General features: G+C 47.2%; 1 protein-coding gene across 1 annotated transcript in view; it reads right to left on the bottom strand.

The window, feature by feature from the left end:
* CACNA2D4 (calcium voltage-gated channel auxiliary subunit alpha2delta 4) overlaps positions 1 to 22,350 on the bottom strand; it is a 120,595-nt gene extending 98,245 nt beyond the window's left edge. Inside the window, exons 1-10 of the mRNA XM_071422207.1 lie at positions 22,021 to 22,350; positions 17,299 to 17,380; positions 12,176 to 12,292; positions 10,639 to 10,698; positions 8,936 to 9,098; positions 8,063 to 8,194; positions 7,072 to 7,132; positions 6,033 to 6,183; positions 4,387 to 4,461; positions 3,300 to 3,389 (exon numbers count right to left, since the gene is read on the bottom strand). Coding sequence (XP_071278308.1) covers positions 3,300 to 3,389; positions 4,387 to 4,461; positions 6,033 to 6,183; positions 7,072 to 7,132; positions 8,063 to 8,194; positions 8,936 to 9,098; positions 10,639 to 10,698; positions 12,176 to 12,292; positions 17,299 to 17,380; positions 22,021 to 22,127 — 1,038 coding nt within the window. The 5' untranslated portion in view covers positions 22,128 to 22,350. The remainder of the gene's footprint in view (positions 1 to 3,299; positions 3,390 to 4,386; positions 4,462 to 6,032; positions 6,184 to 7,071; positions 7,133 to 8,062; positions 8,195 to 8,935; positions 9,099 to 10,638; positions 10,699 to 12,175; positions 12,293 to 17,298; positions 17,381 to 22,020) is intronic.
* Between the last annotated feature and the right edge of the window lie 4,340 nt (positions 22,351 to 26,690).

Genomic DNA, 26,690 nt, shown 5'->3' with positions numbered 1-26,690 from the left:
GAAAGGGCATTAAGCAAGATAGAAGGAACTGGTAAACAGGAAAGTCTGAGGTTTGCATATCCTGAAAAATATGCTGTAGAATCTGGGTCCATAAAAATGTGACTGGAATCAAGAAACAATTTCTAAGTGTTCATAGAAGAAGCAAGAAAGGGAGTAAAAATAATACAATGCCAGATGATAAAAATCAGAGGGAGATGGTCAGGCAGAGATGCTTTAGAACCTTCATCCTTTATAATCAAAAGGAAAATATTGTAATGACCGGGCATCTGCTGAAGTAGTAAGAAACTAAGAAAAGAATGAATAAATGAATTAGAGGCAGGGTCACAAGGTGGTAGGGTCAAAGAGAAAACTAATTTAAAGCATTTGAATTCAGCATGAAGGGAAAGAATTGCAGAAGGTGTAGCTAAACTACTTGCTTCATGGGCTGAGACCTGTCTGGGACTATACAAGATCCCAAAGGATGCAGAAGCAACCAACAGACAACCTAGAATATGGATGGATAAACTCTCAAACATCTACCATGCTACTAGAAAAATTAGTAGCACATGCATCTTGTGAATGTGCAAATAAATACACACAAGTGAGAGGTGAGAGATCACAAACCTTTGCTTACTTAAATCAGCACACAGGTTCATTCTTTTTATGGTACCAGTTTGCTCAAGTTACTCAGAATTTTGTGTCTCACAGAAATCCAGTCTGTTACCAGCTTCATCATCTTTTTTTCCACCTATAGCCATTCTGGAATGACCCATTCAATTAACTTCAACGTTTATGTGATTTCTGAGATCAACACTGAGTCAAGGTACCATTAAATCAGCCTGGTGGTAAGAGGAAACATCCTTCCAAGGTGGCCTTGGAAAGCAGAACTTGGCTTTTCTTGTCCTCTACAGGGTGGGAAAAGTAACAGCTTTCAAAATACTTGCTCTGAGTGTATCCTGAGAAAGGAGGACAGATGCACATTGGAAAGCAGAGGCAGTGGCTTGAACACAGAAGAGGAGGGTGGATACTGCCTGGGGAGGGATGCTGCAGAGACACATCAGCTGAATAGGAATTAACAATGTGACAGTGACTGGAAAAAAACTGTAGCTGTTGTCTTACGTCCTGTTAAGAGGACTACGGTGTGTAAAACAGGGAAGGCAATTATTCTGCTCTGCTTAGCACCTGATAGCTCTCAGCTGCAGCACTCACACACTGTTGGGAGGGTGGTGTTTCAGGGGAGGCAGCCTGGAAGCAGAACAAAGGGGTATAAATCCTGCAGGAAAAAGGGGAGAGAACAGGGCAGGCCAAGCTTGTTGAAACAGAGGGAGCAGCGAGACAGATTAAAATTTAATAAATAAGAAAATATCTCAAAAGATAGCACTTAACACCTGAGAATTCTGAAGCACTTCATAAACGTGTGCTTAAGACCATGGCTTCCCTTGGATGCATATTTTATTGAAACCACTTGGTTTATGGCTAAATTGAAATGGAGAGTTCAAGTGGTTTATTGAGCATGGCAGAGAGGGACAGGGGGGGTTTCTGGCTAGCTGTTCTCCTGAAACGGATCTGCAAACTGTGTCATGGATTAAAATATGCCCTGTCTCCCCCAGAGGATAATGGAGGAGAACAAAGACAGTGAGAGATTTGTGCTCTTCTTCAACCCATCTTTGCTACTCATACCTCATTGAGTGGGTCTCTGCTGGGCTATTAATTCTGTAAGCAATTGGACTGAGGAAAATTACCAGGGAAATTTTGCAGCCACTTTCATTACAGATATTATTACTGGTTGTCTCTTGTAATCAGCAAAGCCTGTTTCATCAGTGTGATGCTGCAATTTTCATTCTCCTGCGTGTGCTCCCGTGAGCAATAACAGCAGAGCCTGAGGAACAGCTGAGAGTGGGAATTTTGTCTGAAGAGAAGGGGGTGGTCAATTCCACCAAAGTTGCCCCTTCTGCTAACTGTGACTGCACAGATTTATTTTGGCAATAAATAACTGACAAAAACCTTTTTCCTCTGCTTTTACCGATACAGGTCTAAAACTCGAGGAGATGATTTCAGAGAGCCCTTAAACCACACAAGCACTTGGCAGGGGACACCCTTTTATCTTAAGATGTGCAACTTGCAGAGCCTGGGGTGCTCCAGCTGCTGATATTAAGGCACTCTGTTTCACACATTTCTTTGGTAACAAAGATATTGTTTTATGGACAGCCATCTCCTAAGCACAGAAGAGCATAACACCTTCCCTCATCTGCAGGTGCTCAATGCCTGAGCCTCCTCCCCACACCCAAGGTGAGCAAAAGGCACGAGGGAAGCAGTACTTCACCTTGTGAGTGAGTAGCAGCAGAAGGCTCTATCACCACTGGGTGCTGCACTCTCCAAGAGCAATCTCAGAGCTGTTCAGAGCTCATTGAGCAAGAGAGAATCAACAAGGATCACAATAAGTGATGACTGCTGAAATCGACTGCATTTTTTAATGCTAAATAGACAGAAGAAATAAATTCTTTACCCACCAAGGAGTTTCTTCTCTATTCTCCACTGCAGTGGAGTCACATTAGTCCACTGGGGTGCATGGACAACACTCCCTGGAGGTATTTTTGGTTCAGTTATTTCAGTGGAGGACATATTTTGTCTCAGCTTTTAAGGTTCCTTCCAACCCAAGCCCTTCTATGATCCACAAGCCCACTATAGACAGTGCCATGAGGGGATGGGGGCATTCAGCTGGTTCTTGGTCCTTTTTCTTGTTACCATCATTAAGAAACAGAATTAAATTGTATGTTTTCCTCCAGGCTACTGAATTTCCTATTCAATGAGGCAATGAATAATTTATGGTTCTTTTCAGAGGGATTAATTCTCCTGTACCTGGGATTTCTTCCCCAAGCACTGACACTCAGCAAAGCGACATTGAAATAAATCTGAAGAATAATCTTCCATGTCTTCATTATCATCACTGCTCACTAATAACATTACTTACAACCAGAATTGTGGCCCTCAGCTATCCACTGTATTTTATTGCCACCATCTGTAAAGGTGCCTGGGCAATGCCTAGTTGTGGGACTTATTAAGAAAACTCATGAAGCCACAGCTTTGCTGGCTCCTGATTCTTCCTGGGCAGGGACTGCTGGCTGTGGACATCATGCACAAACCAATGCTTCCCCTAAGACAGGTGAGCCCTGCACACGGCTTGTGACAAATTTGGGATCCATGAGATTAGCTCCTGCCTGCTCCCCACTGCAGCAGCCTGAGGGATGTGCTGTCACTGGGGGAGAGGAGTGCAGGGCTGGGCAGGGACACTCAAGCCTCACACCAGCACCAACTCTTACCTCTCTCAGGATTTTGAAGGACTCTGTCAAAGCCTTGCTCACAGTCCCCACTCCTTTTGCCTGCAGTTCCTCCACCAGCTGCTTGAAGTGCTGGCAAAAAGAGAAGGAAAAAAACCAGGAATGAGTTGCAGGCAGGGTGTTCCCTTTGAGCAGGGCAGGAAAGGGTAGCCCAGAAAAGGCTGTGCCCATGCAGCTCCAGCAGGACTGCATTTCTCTGTCTCTGGACTGTGAACCACTGAGGATCCATGTAAGATCATGGAAGGGGCAAAACTACTGGAAATCTGATCTGCCCTTAACTGCTCCTTCAGGAAAAAAAAAAACATCCTGTGCCCTCAAAAGCAACAGGATGGGGAAAAAGAAAAAACTGAATGCTTGTATATGACTTAAGCAGCATTGATCTGCTTAAATTAAACCCTCTCTGCTATATAGTGTCTAGGATGTTTGGGAATCCTTTGGGAATCCCTGCAAAGGCATCACCCTGTGTAGTCATACTCTGTGGCCTAGGGGCTAATCTGGGAAAGAAATCTGGTTGATGAAGGCATGCAGGGATGTAGTAATACAAATTAAAAAAACTGAGAGAAGAGGAAAACACAATAGGGAGAGAAGCTAAAAATACCAGTCAGCCAGGAGGGTGGTGGAGCAGCTGGACACAGGCTGGCCACCTCAGGGCTGCTGAACCATCCTGGATCAGAGCAGCAAAACCCCTCCTCAGAGAGGGCTTGCTGGCAATCCACCCTGATGAAGGATCAGGCCAGGCTGAGAACATATTCACCAGGAAAGGACTGATTATTCTCATTTCTGAGGGCTGAGGATGTGGGGTGTCTAAGATGGAAACCTTTTTCCCTCTGCACACAGTTTTTATAAGGCAGCCTGGGCTAGGTCTGCTGATGGTGCAGCAGTGGGGACCCTGTGTCACAGCAGCTTGGGGTAATTCAGGGTGAGCCACACAGCCCTGAACTGGTGCTGGCTTCTGAAATGCAAACCCTGTTCCTTGTCCCTGGAGGTTCATCTCACAGCATCTCAACCCTGTGCTCTGCCTACGTGAAAAGAGCTACCTGAGTTACACTGAGAGGGGCCTGGTACTCACCTCTCTGTTATCTCTGTCTGCTTGGACCAGGATACCCTTAAAACAGGGCTCAATAAAGTGAACATAATCATTGTACTGCAAAGAGAAAACAAGAAGAAAGGGGTTGTCATGGGAGAAAATTCACAAAATGGGTTCATGTCCTAGGTGTGTGTACAGAAAGCCGCATGGAACATGATGCCATTTTATACCCATTTCCCTTAAAAATTGTTTATTGTTATCATGGCAAACTAGGATTTTGATGACTCTTCTGTTTGTTTGAAGAAAGCATTAATTAGTGTTTTGCTGAGTTCTAGCTGAGCATATCTAAACATACAAAGTTACTTTTTTTTTCCCCACTCACACTACAAAGTTTTTATCCTCACTTTATGAACTTGTATCCCTGGCCTTGTTTCTAGCACTTTCTGCACACAGTTTGCACTTCTGGAGACTTTGTGAGTCCCCAGCTGAACCTTGTAACCTGAAGTTTGAAGCCTCTGGTGCACAGCTGAACAATAACAAAGCAGATTAGCACACATCCACTGGATTGGGATAATTAGGGGAGTGGATGATTCTAGGCTGTGAAATGTGAGGAAAAGCTTGGTAAGGCCCCTGTGAACCTTTTCCTGCAGGGTTCAGGAGAGTGCAATTCCTAAGAGGCCACTGATACTCAGCTGATCAATAGGAACTTAGGTCAGGCTATAAGATCTCTGAGCCAGCAGGTTCTTGGTGTGAGTGCAGTAAAGAAAAAAAAATTAAAAAACATATCTATATATATATATATATCTCTATCTATATAAACATGGTATTTCTGGGATTGTTTTTGAAGAACAGATGATATTTCAAACTCCTTAATGACTCCCCTTCCATTTTTCTGCCAACACTGTTCACTCTTCCATCTGTCCAGTCATATAAAGACAGAATTGTTGCCACTGGAGTTTCTAATTAGCTAACATAAGAAGCTATCAACAAAAAGCAGAATTTATATCTCAGTGGCTGTGCCCTGGCAAGCTATCATAGAAAGAAGCCTGGGGAAGGAGATGGTGTTTGAATTAGCTTTGAAAATTAGAAGGCAAGGAGTCTTTAACATGGCACCAGTCTTGCAATGAGTCATGGAAAGAAGTTTTGTTTTCTGTGGTCACTGGTGTGGTTTTCTGTGGGTAACCAGCCCATCCTCACCCTGCCAGGGCTCAAAAAGGAAGAGAGTAACACTGAAGCTTCCTGACCAAGCTCCATGCAGCCCAGCTGATGGACTCAGAATGCTAAGGGCAGCCTTGCAGGATGCTGGGGCACAAAAAGGCACATGGTGGTAGTTTTCTAGCCTGGAAACATTATCCTGAGGATTACACTGCTGCTGCTGGACCCAAATTCAGTGTTATGGCAAGCTGGGTGAATTATTTGCTCAGGTGTTTCTCTGTAGCCCTTATCTGTTGCAGTCATATCCCTAAGAAAGCAAAAAGATGCAGCCAACACCCTCTGTGGAGGAGAGATGAAGTGAGCTGGCAGCCACCCTGCTGACCACAGAGCTGCCTTCCCAAGGGTCCTGGGGGAATCTCCCCAATCCAATAGAAGTGCTGCTGTAGGTAGGTCACTGTGATTTGCTGAGGGGAAGGAGGAGGGGGTGTGAGGCACCAGGAGAGAGCTCAGTACTAGAAGGGAGGCAGACATACTGCAATGATGTTGACAAAGTCATTTTCTCCCAGAGTATCCAAAATGGTGACGATGGTGTGCTTGGCAATGGTCATCCTCAAGCCCTTCATGCTGCCACTGACATCCACAATGATGACAATGTCCTTGGGAGAGGTGGCTGCTTGGATGTACCTGCACAACAAAGAGCAGGAGGAAGCAGGGTGAGAGCCAGGGAGGAGGAATGCTGGGCATGCTGTTGTCACCCTGCCAGCCCCAGCACCACGTGCACCATGGCCACAGCTGCCCAGCAGGAACAGGCTGGCCCCAGCACCTCACTTCCTACACTGGGAAGTGCTGAGCCTACTGCAGACATACATCCAAGAATTCTGAAACACCACAGTTCTGAAACTTAAATATCCCCACCACCTCCCAGCCACAGAAGTGTAATTTCCATGTGGCACATGGTAGATCCCACAGGGAAAACTGTTGCTAGCAGGGCTTCACAACCTGCTATTACCTTTATTTATGTACCCCCCTGTCACAGTCATATTTTCTGAAAAATCCCTTTGCCCAGGATTTTCTCCTGGGAAGCTGAGAAGCCTCAGAGAAAAATGAAAACAATTATCTTATTTGCTTCTCCTGTGTTTTGCTGCTTTGGAATGTGGGTTGAAGATAGTTTATCCGACAGATGATTGTTTCATTGGTTTCATGTGAATTGTTTTTACTTATTGGCCAATCAGGGGCCAAGCTGTGTTGGACTGTGAAGAGAAAGTCATGAGTTTTCATTAGTATCTTTTAGCCTTCTGTCTGAATCCTTTAGTATAGTTTAGTATAGTTTTAGTATAGCATTCTTTAATATTATATAGATCATAAAATAATAAATTAGCCTTCTGAGAACATGGAGTCAGATTCATCATTCCTTCCAACAACAGGGATCTCAGAAAATACCACACCCCCCATCTCTTGCAGGGGCACCACAGGACATTAATTACAGATCAGCAGCTCCCCAAGGTGTCACCTTGGAGAAGGGGGAGAGAGGAAGGATCAAAGGTGCTTTGGCCAAGTCTCTCCAAAACTCACCAGCCACGGTTTCTGCAGTCAAAGGAGATGACTCCATTCTCATCTGGTAACCACTTTATTCCTGAGGGGAGCAGCAAGAGGAGCAATCAGCACTCACAGCAGGCAGGCACCTGCTCCCCAGGCACCTGCACTGCTGCTGTTCCCTGCTGAGACCTGGCTACCCCAGGGAGCACAGGAGGCTGGCCAGCCACAGCAGGGGCCATTCTGCAGAAATACAAGCAGAGCTTCTTTGGCAGTTCTGAGTAAACTGTTTATTAAAAAATGTACCTAGGCATAGTCTGTTCAACTGCAAAGCAACTGCTTGTACTTTGAGTTTTTTTCTCACCTTGATGTAGTTCTCAACAACAGATTTTTTTTTTCTCACAGAGGGTGGTGGAGAACATAAAAAAGCAGCAGCACTGACTGGGATGCATCCCAGATTCCCTGCTACAGGCTCTGCTCACAGCCATCTCTGCTTTCACCTTCCCCAGCATGTGCCAGGTCACAGAACAAGGGCATGCAGCCATCTGACCAAGTGGCACCAGGCAGGCTGCAGCTGCAGAGCATCTCAAGGGTTCCTGCAAGCACAGGACCTCCCTCCTGTGCTGTGACCTAATGTGCACTCACAGCTGGTGAGTGGATGACCAGTCAGGCTGGCCAGCTGCATCTGCCACGTGTGTCCTCAGAGAGGCTTTGGCCACCACTCAAACCCTCAGGGGAGCCCTGCTATGGTGTTTTGAGAGCTTTTTGGAGGACCCTTGCCAGCAGACTCCTCTGGGGCTGCATGAACAGTGTGCATGAGAGGGGCTGATTCTAATGGGAGAAAGGGGTTTATGCCTGCAGAATGATTCCTTCAGCCTTATCAGCCCATTTTGCTCACTGCAAAATCCTGCCCTTCTTGGGGCTAGGATGGCCCCAGACTTCCCAGAGTGGATTCTTCCATGGCACAGGCCCTGTCCGGCAAGATTATTGTGTGGCACTGAAAGAGCAAAGCCAATCTCTACTGTTTTACCTGGGTACAGCCTGAAGAATCCAGTGGAGCTGCCAAAGTACTGCCAGGTCAGTGTGGGATCCCTTTCAAAGTTGTCCACAAAAACAGGATTCAGGGCTTCTGACATATAAACTCCATTGAGTATGTCAGGGTCTGTGGGGGAGAAAACTGTGTAAAAGAAGGGAGGACATCCAGCACCCCTGATGGAGGAGAGGGAAGGGAACAAAGGCAGCTTCAGGAGGAATGCAATCTTGTCCAAAGCTTTTACATTGATGCATCCTGTTCTCTGCCCATTCAAGTGAATCCTGGAGGCCAGGCCACCACTGGCCACTACAGGTGATCTCAGCTTGGTCTGACACTATTAGCCCCATTTCTCTTTCCAGCCTTGTCTGCCCTTGAGCCCTACGTCTGGTTGGAATAATGCTCTCAGAGACCCAGGGAGGCCATCACAGGCTTTACATAGTTGTACTCTCTCTCTTCTTTTCCTCATTGAATCTTGCTTTTCTTCTTTGCCTGCCCTTTCCTTGACAAAGCCTGGGCTGTCCTACCATGCCCCCATCTCCTCAGAAGAGTGAGAAACAACGCTCACTTTTAACATTTGAAAGGTGTTGTCATTATATTGCAAGAGTTCCATACTGTTGTCTCCTTAGTGCAAGAGTTTCATACCTCCGTGATGTTTCTCATGGGCATCTCCTCTAGGCACTGACTCTTCCTTCTTCTCACAGCAGCCAAGTGACTCCAGTTCCCCCTCAACCCTTAGGACAGCGCCTTTCCAACTCTGCCTTTTTTTCCCCTGTGTCAGTTATTATTTTTCTATTCCCATCCTTGTTTTCAGTTTTGCTGCTGATAATTTCCACACCACCCTACCAGCAGTGAGAAAGCAGAGGCCATTACCTTTGTTGTAGACATTGGTGGGCAGCTGGATATCACTGTAGGTTGTGTTCACCAGCAGGTTATTGAAATGCTCATTTGGCTCCAGAATGAATTCATCCCCAAGCTCCACATAATTGTCATTTTCATCCTTATCATTAATCAGGAGAGAGTTGTAGTAATCAAACTGTTGATGAAGACAATAGAAAAAAGACAAAGAGAGAATAGGACAAACTATTACCAGCACTGTTTAAAACAAAGAGGGGACACGTGGAGAATCAGGGCTTCAAAGAGGATCAAAATGAGCCACAAACAAGCTATTACCAACTGGAGTGTCAAGCTGCCCAAATGATGGTTTCTGGCCACTTGGTTGCTGTCATATGCCCATATGACTGATAGCACTGCCAATGCCAGGAGCATTTATTAAGAGCCACTGAAGAGCACAGGGGCAGGGTAGCAGCTTCCTGTGGCCCCTCAGATGTATTCAAGGGATTAGCTGGAAAGGTGAAGGGTCTTACAGGGTCTGGCTCCCAGGTTTAGCACAGGACCCACCAGTGCTGACCTCACCCAGCCTGTCTCTGCAGCTGTCCCTTACTGAGTTCACTGCTGGACATCCAGCTGGATTATCCCCTCATTCTGGCACACTAAGTAGGAGGCACTCATTGAGAGCAAAGGATCAAGCAGAAGGTGCTCAAAGACAATGCAGTGTCCCCCCACCCGGGAAGGTCACTGGGGATTTACCATCTACAGTCACTTTAGAACATCCAGGGCATTCTTTGTCCTTGGCTAACCTATGTTTTTAAGGTGCTTCTGCTGACTTTATCTGAGCCAGGGGTTACATAAGGATTAGTGTTCAAGCACTAGCAGCACTCAGAGGGTGCAAATGGAGTGTGCAAATACAGTCATGTACCTCAACTCACCCATGCCCCTTACTGTGAATGCAGCTGACCCACCTAACATGGCTAATGGGACTCTTAAGAAAAAAAAAAAGTGAACTGAAATTAGTAACCAGCTTGATTTCAAGGAGTGTTTTCATCTTTTCCAGCACTGAGACATGTACTTCCAGGGGTAGCCTGTCCTTCTGCTGAGCTGCCTGTGCTTGTACTGTGTATAGAGAATTTCCTTCCACAGCCTTTTCATTCCAGCTCCCCTCACCAGCAATAATCCCACAGCTTGGCCACAACAAACAGTTATTAACAGAAAGCCAATTATCCAAATTGATTGGGCAGCACTAAACTTTCACCTTAAGGGAAGTCCTGACGAGTGGGTGTCTGTCTAGTACAGAAAAGATGATGGTAGCTGTTAAGAAAGATGGTGAGAAACTCAGTTCATTTGGATTAAGGTTTGCTGTGGGTATTTGTAACAGCATCCTCCTCATTGTTCATTCACACTCAATTTTTAGCTCATTTTCCAGTCAAGTAACCCACAAAGTGCCAGCTAATTTGCACTAAAACATCACATAATGACAGTGCTGGCCAGTGCAGTAAGAGTAATGCCAATAATATCACACAGCCCAATCTCTTCCCAAATCCTTCCCCTCCCAGAGCCACAGGGACAAATCTTTTTGGTGCTCCAGGTTTGGGATCTGCCAAGGATGTCTCTTACTTGCAGCAGTCTGAGTGTCCTGCAGACAAGGCAATTCTCAAGCCCAGGAACCTGGTGGGGTGGGTTCCTGGCTGTGCCCTGAGGATGTGTGCCATGTTTGTCACTGACCAGGATAAACTCACCTCCAGGGAGGAGTTGTACTCATGGTTCAGATCTGCATCTTCTGCTGCTTCCACCAGCCTCTAAAGCAAGCACACAGAAAGGAAGGTGAGTGGGTGCTGGGGCAAAGCCCTCCAGAAGTTCTTCCTTCTGTATCAACGATTGCCTCCTTCGCCACAGCCACGTCTGGGGTTATAATCTTCCCTCTTTCCCTCCTCTCCTGCTGACCTGTCATTCTGTGCTACAGTTTTACAGCTTGGAAGGTACATTATTTGCAGCTATTTATTGCCAAGTGTATTCACACCTACTACTCCAGAGTCCCTGCTAAACCCCAGAGCAATTGTAGATATCACAGGACATATACAAACAGAAACAGGTCCATTTAGAGAAACAACAGACAGATTTTAATTTCATTTTCCATGAACCCTTCCAAAAAGCCATGGGAAAGGCATTTCAGCCCCAGCTTGATGTCAGTATCTCATCAAAGGAAAAGGCCTAGTGGGAGTCTCAGTCTGGTATTGTTACTGAGACAAAGACCATGACTGGATTTTGTAAAGGGCTCAGCAATGCTGTGGCCATTTGTAAGCTCTTACCATTTATGGAAGGCAATAAAATCAGCCAGTTTTCTCCAGTATGATGCTTCAGGGCACTAATTCTCAATTGGTACAGACTGGGAAGGGATCCAACGAAACACGTACATGTTTTCAAGGTTGCACAATCAGCAACAGTCTCAGCAAAACTACATTTTGCTCTTTCACAAAGGATAAGGCAATCCAAACACTGGAGAAGTCTGGCTAAGAATTTAATGTTATTGGCCAAAGCTCTGGGACTAAATGTGCCCACATTTCACTTGGAGATTCAAATGATGTGTTTCTGGATGACTTTTCCACATTAGAAGCCTTAAACAGTCAAGGCTCTGTGACTACAGAAATATGCTTTTCATAGTAGGTAAACACACAGGAATATGATAAATCCTTAGATGCAGGAAGCAAGGGGGGCCAGAACGATTACCTGCTCTGATCTCCCACACTGCAACAGCTACAGACCCTTTGCCACCTCCTCCACACTTCCCCATGTACACAGCTGGAAATCCAAGCACCTTCCTTGCAGCCTGTGCTCAGGAGGTGCAGAAATTCCCCTTGAGCCACACACACAGCTGAAACAAGGCCCTAGTCTTCAGCAGCCAGAGTGCTTTATGGAAGGATGAACTGGATTTTTCACTTCTGAGAGGTTTTCTCCCCCTTTTTAAACAGCTTGTCTCCTAAAAGAGTGCTCATTCCCTCATATTTATTCCTAGACTTTGTTTTTGTCTTATTTTCTAATTTGAGCCGAGGGAGAAGCCAGCATCCCCTTGTCTGAACGCCCACATCCTCCCACCAGTGTCTGCTTAAAGCTCAGCGTGAGCAGCCAGCTGCACCAGCAGGCTCCTGCCTGGGCAGGGAAGTCCTCACACAACCCCTGCACCCACACACTCCTGGTGCAGGCAGAGCCCCGTGCCTGCTGCTCCAGGGCTGGCAGGACACAAATTCCCTCCCAAAGCCCCAAAGGCAGTGGTCATACCTCAACAGCTTCCACCTTCCTGCGGAGCATGCTCTCCATCTGCTCCGAGAACTTCTTCACCAGCTCCAGGCCATCCACCTCCTTGATTTTCAGGGTTGGCTCCACATCTTTGTACTTCTACCCAAGGGAAGGAAGAAAATCCTGCTGAGCAGGAGGTTCTTAAGGAGAGGGATGAATCTATCATTGCTAGCTGGGTATTGTCTTTGTGTTGAAACAACTGATTTTATCACCTTCCATCTTTGCCTTCCCCCCTTTTCCACCCCATAATCCAGGATGTGCAGATCAGTGGCCATAACTCAAAGCACTTTGACCAAGTAAAAACAACTGATCCAACTGTGAGCTTGTGGCTGTTGAAAGGAGCAATGCACCTGAAGCTATTAGTGCCTACAAATTAGAGAGAAGCAGAAGGCCAACTTTTAAAAACCCAAACCATGCACTGACATCCACAGCAGCTTTATACACATCACACACCATTCCCACAAGGGAACGGAGCCATGTGCTCTCATTGCAGCTCCTCCTATGTCACATGTGCTCTGGGGCACTGCTGGGGTGATGTCCTGGCAGTGCAGGGGCTGTCCTGCCCCAGAGCCACCCCACCTGGGAGGGAACTTGCCAGCTCTCCAGCAAGAAGGGCCTGCTCAGTGCTTACAGAGGAGACTGCCAAGGAAAGCTGAGATACACAGGTATGATGCCACTTATTGGGCACCCAGGAGAATAATTTAGGCCAAGAGCACCACAGAGGCAATTCCCAAAACCTAGGAATTATGAGCATGGCTACTTGCTGCTGCCTCCATGGGGAGAGGTGCTGTAATGAGGAGGCTCTAGATCTGACAGCTTTAGAGATAACCAGTTTATTCTCACCACGTTTCATATAACCTAGGAATTAAAAAAAAAAACAAGAGTACATCTAAATTGTGTAAGCATGGTCTGCCTCCTTAAATCTGTTCTTTTAAGACTGGCTAAAATGGTCTTTATTTCTCCTTTGCAAAAAATCCCACTGCTAACAGAGATAGCCAGAAAGAAAGATTAATGAAACCTGTGAAAGGACACAGGACAATTAACTGATTTCAGAAAAGACAGAGCCTTATCTCCTGAGCAATCTGGAAACACAAAGGCAACCAATTGCAATTCCCTGGTCCCTCATCATCAGTTTTGTCTGCAGTGTGTACAGCCCCCCCTCCACCCTCACACTGTGTTAGCATCAGAGCAGCAATCTCAGCCAGGGCTGGGCAAAAAAAATGAGGTGGTGAAAAGGGCACAGAGATGGCAGGGGCTCTAGTGACACTTCTGAATTAGAGGGAAGCAGCAGGGAAAGGACTTTGCATGTCTTCAGGGTGAGCCTGTGGAGTCCCTTTTGTTCAAGAAGCTCCTTGACCATGCAGGAGGGCAACTGGGCACAGGCAGAGGAAGAAATGCCTCGAGGATGGGGCAGGCTGAGGAGGTCAGACAGAAATAGCAGCAGCATCCAGCCCACAGCAGGCATGGCAGGGAGGCTGCTCGCTCTGTCTGGCATGATTAACAGCAAGGGTTTTACTGGATTAAAAATGCCAGGCCTCCCATCCCCTCTGCTGGGGCTGGGGAGCTGGGACAGGCAGGGGAAGCAGGAGGGATTGAGCAGGAAGGTTGGGGTAACCACGCTTCCAGAAGGGAAACGTGCAGCCACAACCCCTGACCGTGGTGCCTGGCTGGTGAGAGACTGCAGCACTCACCCAGCTGGTGTCTGTCCCTTCAGCTCTGTGTCACAGCTCTGCCAGCAGAGAAGTGATCTCTGCCAGGCTGAGCTTTAATCAGGCCCTGCTGGGGGGAGCAGGGTAATCTCTCCTGGGAAAGCTCACCAAGGGGGGGACATACCAGCACAGGCAAGCAGGCACTTCACAAAGTGACCTGCCACCAGTTACCTTGTACCACAGCCTCAGGTAAAAGCAACAGGGCTTCTCCCCCACTCTGTTAATTTTTATTTTTTTTAATGTGCTTTTGACACACTGACAAGTAGATGTTACTGGGGTAAAAGTAATCATGAAAAATCAAAAGCAGTCTGCTCATGGCACTCAGCCCTGAGATCCAGCCAGAGATAGGAAGAAAAAAACCCCAACCCCCAACACAAAAATAAAAAAAATTTCTGCAAAAGTTCCAGTTTGCTAAGGAATACACCAGGTTTGAGCTCAAATCCTATTTGAGCTTTTTTCCTACAAATGAACCAGCAAACCACTACATGCCTGTATTCCTGCCATGGAAATCTCTGCCTATTGATGACTATTCATCCAAGATTTTCTAATGGTGGGCAACTGAGTTGTGATTTCAACACTGTCACCAGACACAGTGGCTGAGAGTCAGCTTAGGTGCATGTAGTTGGCCAGGATCATCCTGTACAACCTGTGCTTGGGGTTCAGGCTATCAGATCATTTCAAGTTACAGGACAGGAGTCAGGCTTCAGAGAACTGGCTGAAAGGATCTGATGTTTGAAAAGAGGCCAAAAAGTTAGCTCAGCTCTAACAGAAAACCTTTTCTTATTCATCTAACACTTAGCATTCCCCTAAAACAGCAGGAGCAATTCATTAAGATTCCCCTTCTGCCGTGACGGGGGTGGTGATTTAAAAGTGGAATATCCAGAATTCAGTATCCTAAGTTTTATCTGTGAACAGAGATATGTCACCAAGTATATATTCTTGTTCCCACCTCCATAAAATTCAGCCTATTGAAATACACAGTGCTGCATTACTCACTGCTAGTGGAACTAAATTAAGAGTGTGAAAGACATTCCTTTCATCTTCACCCAGGAAAACGTCTTGACTGAACTTCTCAAGTTTGTCTGTTCTTTGCCATGTTTTTTTGGCTTTCTAATAACAGCAGGGCAAAGCTGAGATGAAGGATAAAAGCCTGCCCTTGGGGATTCAAGGGATGTCTGCTAGCTCACCAGGCCTCTGGGAATGACACAGCCTGGTAGGAAGTCAACTACTTGAGTTTGCAACATGATTTTAGGGTTCTTCTGGAGGAAACAAACAAAAAGTCCAAAGAAAACTAAGCAAACTGAAAACCACGAGAGAAAGTTTATGCCAAGTATTAAAGACAAAGTTTACATGCAGAGCATTCAGTAACTGAAAAATTATGATTCTCACAGCTACAATAAGCTGGTTACTTCAAGACCATTAGGCATGAGGGAGACATGAAATAAGATGCAAACTGAGATGACAGCACCTTCTGTACTTCCTCAGAGACAAAATGCCTGTTGACTTAAACAAGCACTGAGAAAAGAATCACCTGGACCTCTGCACTGTGCTCCCCACCCTTCTGCTGATCTGGGCACAACCATGCATGCAGAGAAATATTTGATGTGAAACAGGTAATAGCCCAAACAAGAGAACACATGGATTTACCTGCCTGGGGAGCAGGTAAATCCATGTGTTTAATTTCTAGACTTTGGTGTGTTTGCCTCCCCAGGCCTAACATGCCAATGAGATAATCTGCATAAAGTTATTTAGGTTCTGCCAGGGTGCATGAAAATTATATTTATTAGTAAAAGATCTGTCTGCATCCACTTGTAGTGCTGGAGGTGCCAGGGATGCAGTGGGAGCCCTCTTGGGATGGTCCCTGCTTTGAGATGATGAATTGTGAAGAATTCCTACCTAAAGAAAAGGACTGAAGTGAGTGCTGGCTGCTTCTCCCCTATTCCCTTATTTCCCAGGGAAACAACAGGAGATGAAAAAGCTCAAGAAGTGGAGTTGAAAGATAAACTTGAGCTACTTAAACTGCTCAAGTTAAGTTAGGGAAGAACACAACACCACATGAATTTAGGAGATGATTCTTTGCTGGAGTGTTTACAGAGCAAGGCTGGATCAAGCTCATCTGTACCCCCTGCTCAAAGTGACATTTTCCTTCTGAGTCACAGATACTGGGAATTATGGCCTGGGGACCCCAGGGGACAACAGGCAATGCAGAAGCATCATCACAACTGCTAAAAGCCCAACTTTTGCCTGCATCCACACCCTGCTGCTGCTGCCTCACAGTTAGTGCAAGTACCTTTAGCAGGGCTGACAGCTTTTTATTGCAGGGTGACTCTTTCCTCCCAAGAAGAGCTGATGATCAGCACAGACCTTGGTGATGGATGCTGAAAGCCAGTCCTGGTCAAACTTAGCAAAGTGAGTGCTGCAGGATATGATCCCTTACTCCAGGCAAAAAGCAGCACTCTGGGGACAGGGAAACAGGGCTTAGCAGCAAGGCAAGGAATGTGATACCCAAATCCTGCTTTGTGCACTGGGATGTAGGTATAATTGCTAATCTGAACACAGAAGTCAGACACCTAGAAGGTGTAAGGAGCAACTCGTGGCTTGTGTTGGAGAATCAGAGAAAGAGTAAAGAAAAAAGAACTGGATGGCCACAAAGTGCAGTGTGCATTCCTCTGGATGCAGGCACCAGTTCCCCAGAACAGCACTTTGGAGGTGCAGGGCAGAGATCCCCAGGTCTGAAGGAGGAGCAGCCATTCCCCACTGACTTAAGGGAGCTTCTCTACAGCTGCATTTGTTTAAAGTCCCTAGAGCTACACCCTTGAATGCTGCTGGAGAGCTCAGTGCAGTAGTGCCTGTTTGGTGAACAGGCCAAGCAAAACTCTGCCCCCCTGGCTTCCAGGGCACCTGCCTGAAGCAGAGTCTTAAGGGCAAAATGCAAAGAATTGATAAACAACTGGCTGAATACAGATGAGAAAGCAAAAAGAAAAAAAATTAGATTAGTGTCAGCTGGAGAGATGCAGGAGGGGATGATGGGGTGAGTGATGAGTAGGAGAGAGACTTAGGAAAGGAGGAATGAAGGGTCAGCATAGGAGAGCAGGAGGTGATCATCAGAGAGAAACATGAGGAGTGCTGTTAAAAAGTATTTTTACAAAAAGTGGTGCAATTAAGGTAGTGCTCAGCAATGGCTGATGAAAGAGGGGAAGGCATTGAATGGATCTGCTCTCCAATTCATGGAGAATGGCCACAGGGCATCACTCTGGGCTTAGGGATATGGAGCTCCATGGTTTTAAAGACAGCTGCACACCAGTGCCTTATTCCTTCCTCCACCCTGGGGGAAACCTTGGGAGGCACACAGGGAGGTGACACAAAGCAAAGGGAACCCTCACAGGTTTTGCCTACCTTCTGCAACAGGAGAGAGCCTGAATACTTAGTCACAATGGAGTACAGCTCCCCACCAAAGGCATCTGCCCAGGACTTCACCCTAAAAAAGGCCAAAAGAAGGAAAACCAGTGTTAATAATTCCAAATCTGCAGAGCTGGTTAGACTGCAGAGTTCTCTTCAGACTGGTAAAACTCTATTATCCTGAGCACAAACCCCTGTATTTCTCCAAGCCACTCTCCAACAGTGGCAGTGTTTTGTCCCCAGACTCCAGCCAGACAAGCAGCAAGGCAGGAGACAGTGCTGCCCTGGGACATTCCACCCAGGGGATTGGGGAGCAGGGAGAAACACTGAGGTCTGCTGGTCTCAGCCACTGTGCTTGGCCTTGAGTTTGTCCGACCTAACTTTAGACATGGAAATTTGGTCTTAGATAGCATCTGAGCTCCTTCTGTTGCTAGCAAAGGGAAATAAATTGCTTTCTGCAGACACCTATTTGTCTCTCCTGACAGGCCCTGGGGTGAAGGGCTAGACACCCAGTGCCAAATCTGCTGAAGAGAAATAAGTGTCAGGACTTCGAGAAGGTGCCATGATTCACCCCTTGGATTTTCACTCCTTGGATTCAGCTCCTCCAGCAGAGCAGGCCAGAGACTGATGAGCCAGCCAAATTCCCTGCTCTCACTGGCAGGGCTGCTGCTCAATAATGCCACAGCTGATTATGCACATTGTCACTGTAAAGCACCCCCAACTTGTGCCATCCTGGAAATAATGGATGGCAGTGATCCCACGTGGAGAACATTCAGATGTTGAGGAGCAGCCTGAACACTGAGCCACCCAAATCAAAATAGATGGCTCCCAAAATTGACAGAGCACTTCATCAGCACTTACACAAGCCATGCTAGGCAGCTCCCTCAACAAGGATTCACTTAAGAGAGATTTATTTAATGCAATGAGTGGCCTTCTCCACTTACACTTATTTATGATAAGTGCAGAGTCTTACCTACAGCTTCCAGGGGAGTTCTTTGAGTCCCAGGCAGGCTTTAACCTCAGGGCCTGATTTCCCAGTGCGTTGCACCACAAATAGCACACCACTACAGAGATGAGCTCAGGAGAGCTCACTTCTACCTCCCTAGGAAAGCCTGCTTAGACTCCCCTCTTACAGGGGATAATTTGGAGCAAACACAAAGCTTCAGCGCTGCACCTCTTCTCGCTGCTATAAAAAAAGCATGAGAGAGTGGGTGCCTTTTTAAATCAATCCTTAATTGGCAATGAGGCATTCATATTTAACCACTCAGGGTGAACTGGCACCAGGTGAAGTCAATTTCTTTTCTTCTTTTTTTTTTTTTTTTTTTTCATTGTGCTCTGCATCTTATTTGCAGAGCCAGAGCTTTTATCTCACCATTTCATCCTTAGAGAAAAAAAGCATACAGATATTTTCTAGGAGACCAGGATTTATTGGGCTATATCAGAGTTATTCTAGCAAGCCTGGAATAAAAGAGGAAACAGGGATCCCATGGGATGCTTTCCTGTTTGTTGTAGTAGTGACTAATCATTCCCTTAGATATGAGGATCTCTGGATCAACATTTAAATTGATGCCCATCTGCTGCTACTGGCTTTTTAAGTTTTATGTACAAGATGTTATGTGCTGAATTTAACAAATATTCTCCAATCTCCTTGCCTTTTACTGTAGAAAAAGAAAACCTAAACATGAAGGGACAGTAATTTTAGCAGGGATGTTTATTTTTACCCCATTTCCCTCCCCTCACCTCTGCTTTGTGTCATATGTGTAGTGTGCCCCTGCTCCTTCCAGCCCTCAACATTCTTCAACCCAGCAGGGTGGAAGAGTCTCTGGTGTTAATTTCTGATTAGTGGCTGCAGTTGAGCAACTTCTTGAAACTTCCAGCAACAGCAGGATTTGAATAAAAAAGGGGTTTGTATAGTTTTGGGATGTCTCCTCTGGCTCAGGGACTGGTATTGCTTCTGGTCTCAAAGCAGAGGAAGAATGAGGCACAAAGAGAGAAGGACCAAAGAGAGGGGCAGAGACTGGCAGCTCTGGAGGACTGGTTAGAAAGTTAAGGGGCACAGAGGAATGAGAGGGCTCAGAGGTCTCAAATCCCTGTGTTACAGGGCTAAAGTTTGTGTCATTAAACATATCTGGTGGCATTTCATGGAAGCTGCAAAGTAGGAAAGTGAAGAGGCCGAAATACACTGGCATTTTCATATTTAAAAGACAATTATTTGCCAGGGAAATGAGCAACCTTAGAATACTGGGAAATTAAGGGCAGCCTGCTGAACTTAAATAGGTTCCCTTAATTTTCTTCATAAGCAAGCAAGAGAAAAGGTCAGTCTGAAATTCATCAGCTTGCAGAGAAATTTCTTTTAAGGTCTCTGGCTCTGTCTAGCTCAGGAGCAGGTGTATAGAGGCAACAGGAGCAGCCTAAAGAGGCCACACCAGGTTGATCTTTGCCTCTCCCACCAGCATTTCCCAGTGCTTCCATTACCCCAAAATAAGCCAGCCCCAACTCCTCACCACTACTGAGCAGAGCTGTGTCCAGCAGGGAAGAAGAGGTGGTTTGTGTGCTGAACTGGCACCCCAGAAGCATCACTAGGAACTGACTGAGCAGATTTTTGCACTGCTGGAGTCAGAGAGGAGCGGGCTCTGGAATGAGCTGGCAGTGATCCAAGCACGATGCAGCAAAGCCAGACACGGCTTGGGGAGCAGCACAGCCCGACTGAGCCTTGTGTCACCTCACCCTGCCTGAACCCAGCTGCTGCTTGAAGGACTCTGCTTTTGTGTCCCTAAAATGTCCCCGTGTAACCCATGAAACAGAGCCGTTTTCTGCTGACTTACTCCCTCTGGGCCTCTGGCCAATGTATTTCCCTGCTGAAATTTCATTTTAAAAGGATGACTTTTGTGTTTTGGTTAAATTCATGAGTGGATTTGAAACACCAGGGATTAATTCAGCCATTGCTCTGGTTTTAGTACCAGAGGAGAAAAGCTCTTTTTCTATTGTTTATTCTTCATTCTTGTACAGGAATAAGTTCCAAATTGTGCAAAGTGACGTAAATCTCTTTTTTTTCAGTATCACATTATAACGAAACACATCAGAAAAGGTTTTGGTCAGAGATTGCCTGCCTCTAATCCCTGCTCTTGTATTCAGTGGCAAGAACAGCAAAAAGGACAGGCTGGCTTCTAAATGCCAGAGGCTTCAATGCCAAAAGGTATTCCTATGTGGTATTTATCCTGGACATAGAAAGTTGATTTGCTTGGTTTGAAGTTGGCAGAAGTTGGATTTCATCCTGTGTAACCTCTGTGTCCTTTCTGTGAAACCCAAGTCAGAAGCATTTTTGCTGGGGAAGGGCTTGATAGTGCAAGAATAGAATTGGCAGCAAAGTTTCCTGGGACCCTCTTGGATAATGTCAGTGCAGCCCCTGGGCAGATGGGCTGTATTGGTAGCACATCTGTAAGTGCCTTATTGGCAATTTTTGAATAAAAAACGTTTCCCCAAAGGCAGGAAAGTGCTTAAGCTGACTTGAGTTGATTTTTCAGATGTTTCCTCCTCAAACTGGCTGGCAGTGTTGTCTCCTCCCCAGACCAAGCTGCTGTCCTGCACCCACAACCCTGTCCCAGCTCCCCAGAGACTGCCCCACAACAGCTTTTACCAACGGCGGCACTGACATTTCTAATCCTCAAAGGATTTAACTCGTCCAAATCAGCTTAACAAGGTGAAGTTTTTATAAACTGGGCTTGCTGAGAGCTCTTGGGCTCCTGGGGGGCTGCCAGTGCTGCGTTGCTGGCGGGGAGCTTTCCGGCAGTGACGGTGCTGGAGGAGCCGCTCGTCACACAGACACACGCAGGCCTTGGAGCGTTGCAAACCCAAGGTTCGCAAACCAAAAACCCCAAAAACTGCATCTAGAGTCCCTGCATGTGCAGTGCATGCACAAACCACGGCTGGGTGTGCTTTGTATTGCAGCTCAGCTTCTCATTCCTTCCCTCCGGAGCTCTGGGGAGGGCCATTACGCCTGTTGTAGAGAGGTGGAGCCAGCACCAGCGCTGAGGCCTCTTTCCTCCATTCAGCTCGCTCACTAACATCCTCTGACAGCCACACAGGTGAATAAACACGGCTGTGTGCTTTACCCAGGCCCTTTGCAGCCAGCACTGATCCAGACCAACGCAAGGGACCAGAGCTTTGGAGCTGCAAACCTTGCTCTGCACAAAGAGGAGTATCATCACTCAAACACCCCGTGTGCACCTTCCCCAGCCAGAACCTGGCCAGGGCTGTGCATCCCCTGGGTATTCCTGGCATCCTGAAACCCAGCAGCGCCCACTGAAACCACTCTGCTCAACTGGGAGCTGCCAAACTGGGGCCACTCCCGTCTGCCTCCATGGTGGGATCTCTGCAAGTTACAGCAGCGACAGCGAGGTTTTATGAACGTGTCTTTAAACTGGTTTTGCCTTCTGCTGCCCAGTGCATCAAGCAGAGCATTAATAGATGTCAAAATACTTAACCAAAGAGATGACTTGCTATGCTTGAGGAGTGAGGAGGAAGAGGCATTGCATCCTAGCCTAGACCTGGACACAGAATTGGTGGCTCCCATGTCTGTGCCCTCTGCCAGGAGCCAATGCAGGGCAGTGCCAGCTCCCGGAGCCATGTGTCCCTCAGGAGCACCCTGTCCCCGCCGCTCCTGCCACTGTCGGGGAGGCAATTCCCACCCGCACCGCCCGTGCACAAAGCAACACTCACGTCTCCAGTGGGATCTTCGTCTGGGCCCTGGCACAGGGCGGCAGGCAGAGCAGACAGAGCATCATCCACGGCACGGCCCAGGGCCCCATCCTGCAGGCACCGGCCATCAGCAAGGGCTCCGGCCGGCGGCGTGCGGAGGCTCCCGGCCGCTCCTGCTGCCCTGAGGGAGCTCCCCGGCGGCCCCCGCCATGGTTCCGGCCTGGGAGCCCTGCTGGTGAGGGGCCGAGGCCCGGGGGCACCGCAGCCGCCTCTGCCCCGGGACCGCCGCCGCGGCTGCCGGGCGCCGTCGGGGGTGTTCGGCCCAGGGCACCGAACCGTGTGGGAGCTGCGGCCCGGTGCGCACCCACGGGTGTGGAGCAGCTCCGGGTCCGATCAGGGGTGCGCACCCACGGGTGTGGAGCAGCTCCGGGTCCGATCAGGGGTGCGCACCCACAGGTACGGAGCGGCTCCAGGCCCCGGTCAGGGGTGCGCACCCACGGGTGAGGAGCGGCTCCAGGCCCCGGTCAGGGGTGCGCACCCACGGGTGGCGATCGGCTCGGGCCCCTGTCAGGGGTGCGCACCCACGGGTGAGGAGCGGCTCCAGGCCCCGGAGCGGCCGCGCCAGGAGGGAGCTCGGCGCTGGGAGCTGCAGCGGCTACGTAATCCCCTGCCAGCCCTTAATCCCCTCGGCAAGCAGCAGCAGCCGCAGATTTAGGGAAGTGGAGTGGGATAAAATCACCCGGGATTACTCTGATTTCTGAAGACGGGTCTTGGCTTCTCCAGCCGGAGGTCAGGCCGTGCCTGCTTTAAAGGGGTCGCATCCACATCCCCCAAACCTTTCCCAGAGCTTTGATCTCTGCCTGGCGGGGCCTCCCCGACCTGCAGGATGCTGGCGGGTCCCTCCGGCTGGTTGTCCCAGCGTTATCTCCTGTCCCAAGGGGATCGGGGGAGCCCTGAAGGTACCAGCGGGTCCCTGCTGGCCGCTGCCCGGGGCTGAGGTTTGCACAGGGGCCATGAGGCCGAGCAGAGCATCCAGGACAGCTCCGAGGTGATTGCCAAGGCAATCTCCTTCCAAACCACGGCTGTGGGTCTCTGGCCAGGGCAGAGGAGGGAAAATGAGCAGTGGAAAGCAAAAGCGACATGAAAGGAAGGGCTCTCTCTGCCAGTTTCAACTGATCACCTCCTAATGTGAATGATTATTTATTAATAGCCAGACCTTTCAGTTTGGCCAACATTCACTTGAGATTGCCATCCCCTGGTCTGTGTCTGGAGAGCAATGAATCAAAGGAGGCCAATTGCTGAGCCTGATGAATGGCAGGAAGCAGCACACTGCACACTCGGATGAGGGACACATTGTGGAAGCTCATTATCATCATAAGAAGTATGAATTATAAATAACTACAGATATGGCAGCAGAAAGAGCATAAATTACTGCTTCAACCTGTTGAACAGTTAGGCTCTATGGCTATGAATTAAGCCATTTATTATAGTACCTTCCAATCATCTTTGGCACATTTACAAATGGCTTGTTTAATGTAAAATGCAAATGTTTAATGTAAAATGCGAAGCCACACTAGATTGTTAGTTTTCTCTAAGGACATGGAGGGGGAAACTGGCTGTCAAAGCACTGAAATAAAATTAAGGCCCATAGTATAGATGACAACTATTAGGAAAATTAACTGAATCTTGGCCAAAGCCAGCACAGATGCAGTTTAAATGGGATAATAGAAGTGACAAAGGAAATACCGAAAAGGGAATGAAACCAGGAAACATTGAATAGAGGTTAAATTGTATGATGAAGAGGCTGAAAGCCTGTGGTAAGGAATTAAGTAATTCCAGGAATAACTCACCTCAGGATAGGATGGTTTTGTCATTTATTACAATATTTACTCCAGACAATGTCTTACTGAGAATTACAATCTTCTTCATGCAGAAGCTGTGGGCCTGGAGGGCATAAATTTCTCTTATGTTTTTAAGTCTGTGCAAAGGGTTTCATGGGAAAGTTAAAATGGTTCTTTCCGACCTTAAAATCTACAAAAGCATCAATTTCTACACAACAGACACTCCAGAGACAGTGCCTTTAGCACATCACATGGCTGCACAGCAGCTGCCCGAGCCAGCTTTGGAAGGCAACAGGCAGAGCAGATCTGGGCCTGTGTAATTCACCTCTCCCAAGTGGCCAAAATGTGCAGCCTCCTCCTGCCCCTGCAGCTGGAAAATAGGAGAAAATTGCTCTTAGAGGAGCTGGGAAGACTGACAATGAAGGCTTCATTTGTCTGTGCTTACCAGGATTAAAACTGAGGGGTGGCACCCAGGGTGACAGGCTTCCCTGTCTAGATACTTGAGGGAAGAGAGGATAAAAATTCACATACTGAAAAAAAAAATCTGAAATGAGATCTGAAGGCAGGACCATCAATATTTTAGATAACATTTTTTCTCCACTTTGCAAGGAGCCATATAAATTGTTTTTGTGAGTGATTTTTGCAGGATCTCTTCAGTGTGCTGCTTGCAGCTGGGACCCAGGTTAATCCAGATGGGTTCTGGCAAGAGCTCTTGTCTGGGTGTGTTTGGTAACCCCTGAAACATTGATAGAAAAGGCAATGAGACAGCAGCACGCTGAACTGGGAGATCCAAATCCCTTTATTTGGATTTATCTCATTTAGTGGATATATCTCACTTAACCCCTTAATGATCTAAAATTGCAGGGAAGTAAGATTGGAAGATTAAATGAAAATAGCACTGAAAACTGAAAACCCCAGGTGCCTGGAGGGGCCTTAATGGGATTAGTGTGCATCCAGTTGCTTCTGCAGGGCTCAGCCTCCACCGTGTGTGAGCACAGTTGGAGCAAGGGAAGGAGATAACAGCAGGGGCTGACTGGGGAAAAAGAAAATGAAATCTGTGAGAAAGAATGAAAGCAAATACATAACAAGGAGTGAGAACTTAAAGCTGCAAGAGATACGAGGTGAGCAAGTGCAGCAATTTAGAGCTACATTTGCAAAACCATGAGGCAATAAAAAAAATACCAGTGTGATTTTGTGCTGTAAACACAGGCAGGGGAGAGATTTACCTGCTCTATTTATTTCTGGTTAGACTAAAGCCAGAGTTTAGATTATCATGTTATGGGAAGAGACTGGCAAATGTTATGACCAGGAAAAGAACAACTATCACCAAAAGACTGGTTAAGAAGTGAAGTCTCACAGTGGGATACATAGGAGGAGAGTGTATGTAAAACAAGCCATGATGGGAATAAACAATGTTTATTCCTTGTTCCCAGCAGATGCATTTGTCTGAGATTGTAACCTTGTGCCTCTCATTATCTCTTGATGGGGCAACTTAGAGAGCATCTGGGCACAAAATCTCCTTTCTACCCTGGTCAAGTACTCTGCTTATGAGCCTGGGTTTGAGCTGGTGTCTCATTGAGGAGACATGGGGATGGTGTCTCTGCCTTGTGTGAGCAGGTGTGACCATTCCCTGGGGTGGTGTTTGCCAATACCACAGAACCCAATCTCTCTCGGTCCCAGCAGCTGCCAGGGGAGGGGATCCTTGCCAGAGGCAGTGATGGAAAAGTACTTTTAGTCACGGTTTTACTGACTGGCCATGCAGATCTCTTGGCATCGAGTTTCAGTGCTGTGGAGAGTTAGAAACCTCTGCAGAGGTGTGGATTTGATGGGAATGGGAAGGAGCTGCTCCTGCACCAGTGGTGGTGCTGTAGCTGGGCCAGGGGAGGTGTCCCCAGCTGAGTGCTGCCCTCCCAACCCACCTGGTCCCATCAGGAGCTCTGCATTCCCAGATGAGCTCTGGGAAGCAGGAGGATTTGGACCACACATGTCCTCCCAGAGCCCACATCACACCCATGGGCTCTGTACATTTCTGCCTGCACACCCATTCATCTGCAAGCCACATGCTCTCCCTGCAGTTTATAGAAGCAGCCACATAGGTGTCATATTAATTAATGCCTTCAGCTGGTTACTTTGCCTTTTTTTCCTTTTTAGTTTTTTTTTCCACAGCTCCGCTCTAAATTTAGACTTGTTTAAATACTCCAAGATGAAATTAGCATTTTTTTTAAAATTTGTTTTTGCTAGCAGCATTTTAAACCCTCATCAGACACAGTGTTTGAGCAGTAGGAAATTCAGGGCACAGAGGGAGACACCAAGGGAGAGCAGAATGCACAGGAAACAGAAAGCACTGGAGCATCTTCCCACCACCTCTGAAGCCATAGCAAGGAAAAGAATGAATTAAAAAAAAATAAAGGAAAAAAGAAAAGGAAAAGTAAGTGAAAGCAGATGCTCTGTTTGGGGAGAACTGTGAGCAGTTCTCCCCCACAGGAATGCAGCTTTCCTGAAAAAGCAGACAGAGGGAAAGTGAACTTTATCCACTATCAAAGGGTTAAACTTAATCTTTTACATTTCAAGTTCACCTGAAGGAACTTGATTAAGAGAAAGGGAAATCCCATTTTAAAAGAGATTAAAGCCTTTTGTGATAAACTGCCTGCACTATAACAGCTTCCTTGGGGAGGAGGCTTTGCTCTGTGGGGAGCCCCAGGAATCTTGGTGCATCAAGTGCCTGAATAAATTGTGGCAGACATTCTGCCAGCCTGTGCTGCAAAGACACTTGACTCAGTGCACTTCTAGCAACATCATCTATGCTGCCAAATCCTGTGTATTCGAGGTGTGATGCAATGACCCTGCTTG

The sequence above is a fragment of the Agelaius tricolor genome, unplaced genomic scaffold (assembly GCF_023055355.1).
Source record: "Agelaius tricolor isolate 1412-34295 unplaced genomic scaffold, bAgeTri1.0.p SCAF_3, whole genome shotgun sequence".
In the NCBI taxonomy this organism is placed as follows: Eukaryota; Metazoa; Chordata; class Aves; order Passeriformes; family Icteridae; genus Agelaius; species Agelaius tricolor.
This window is presented reverse-complemented; position numbering and strand designations above follow the sequence as displayed.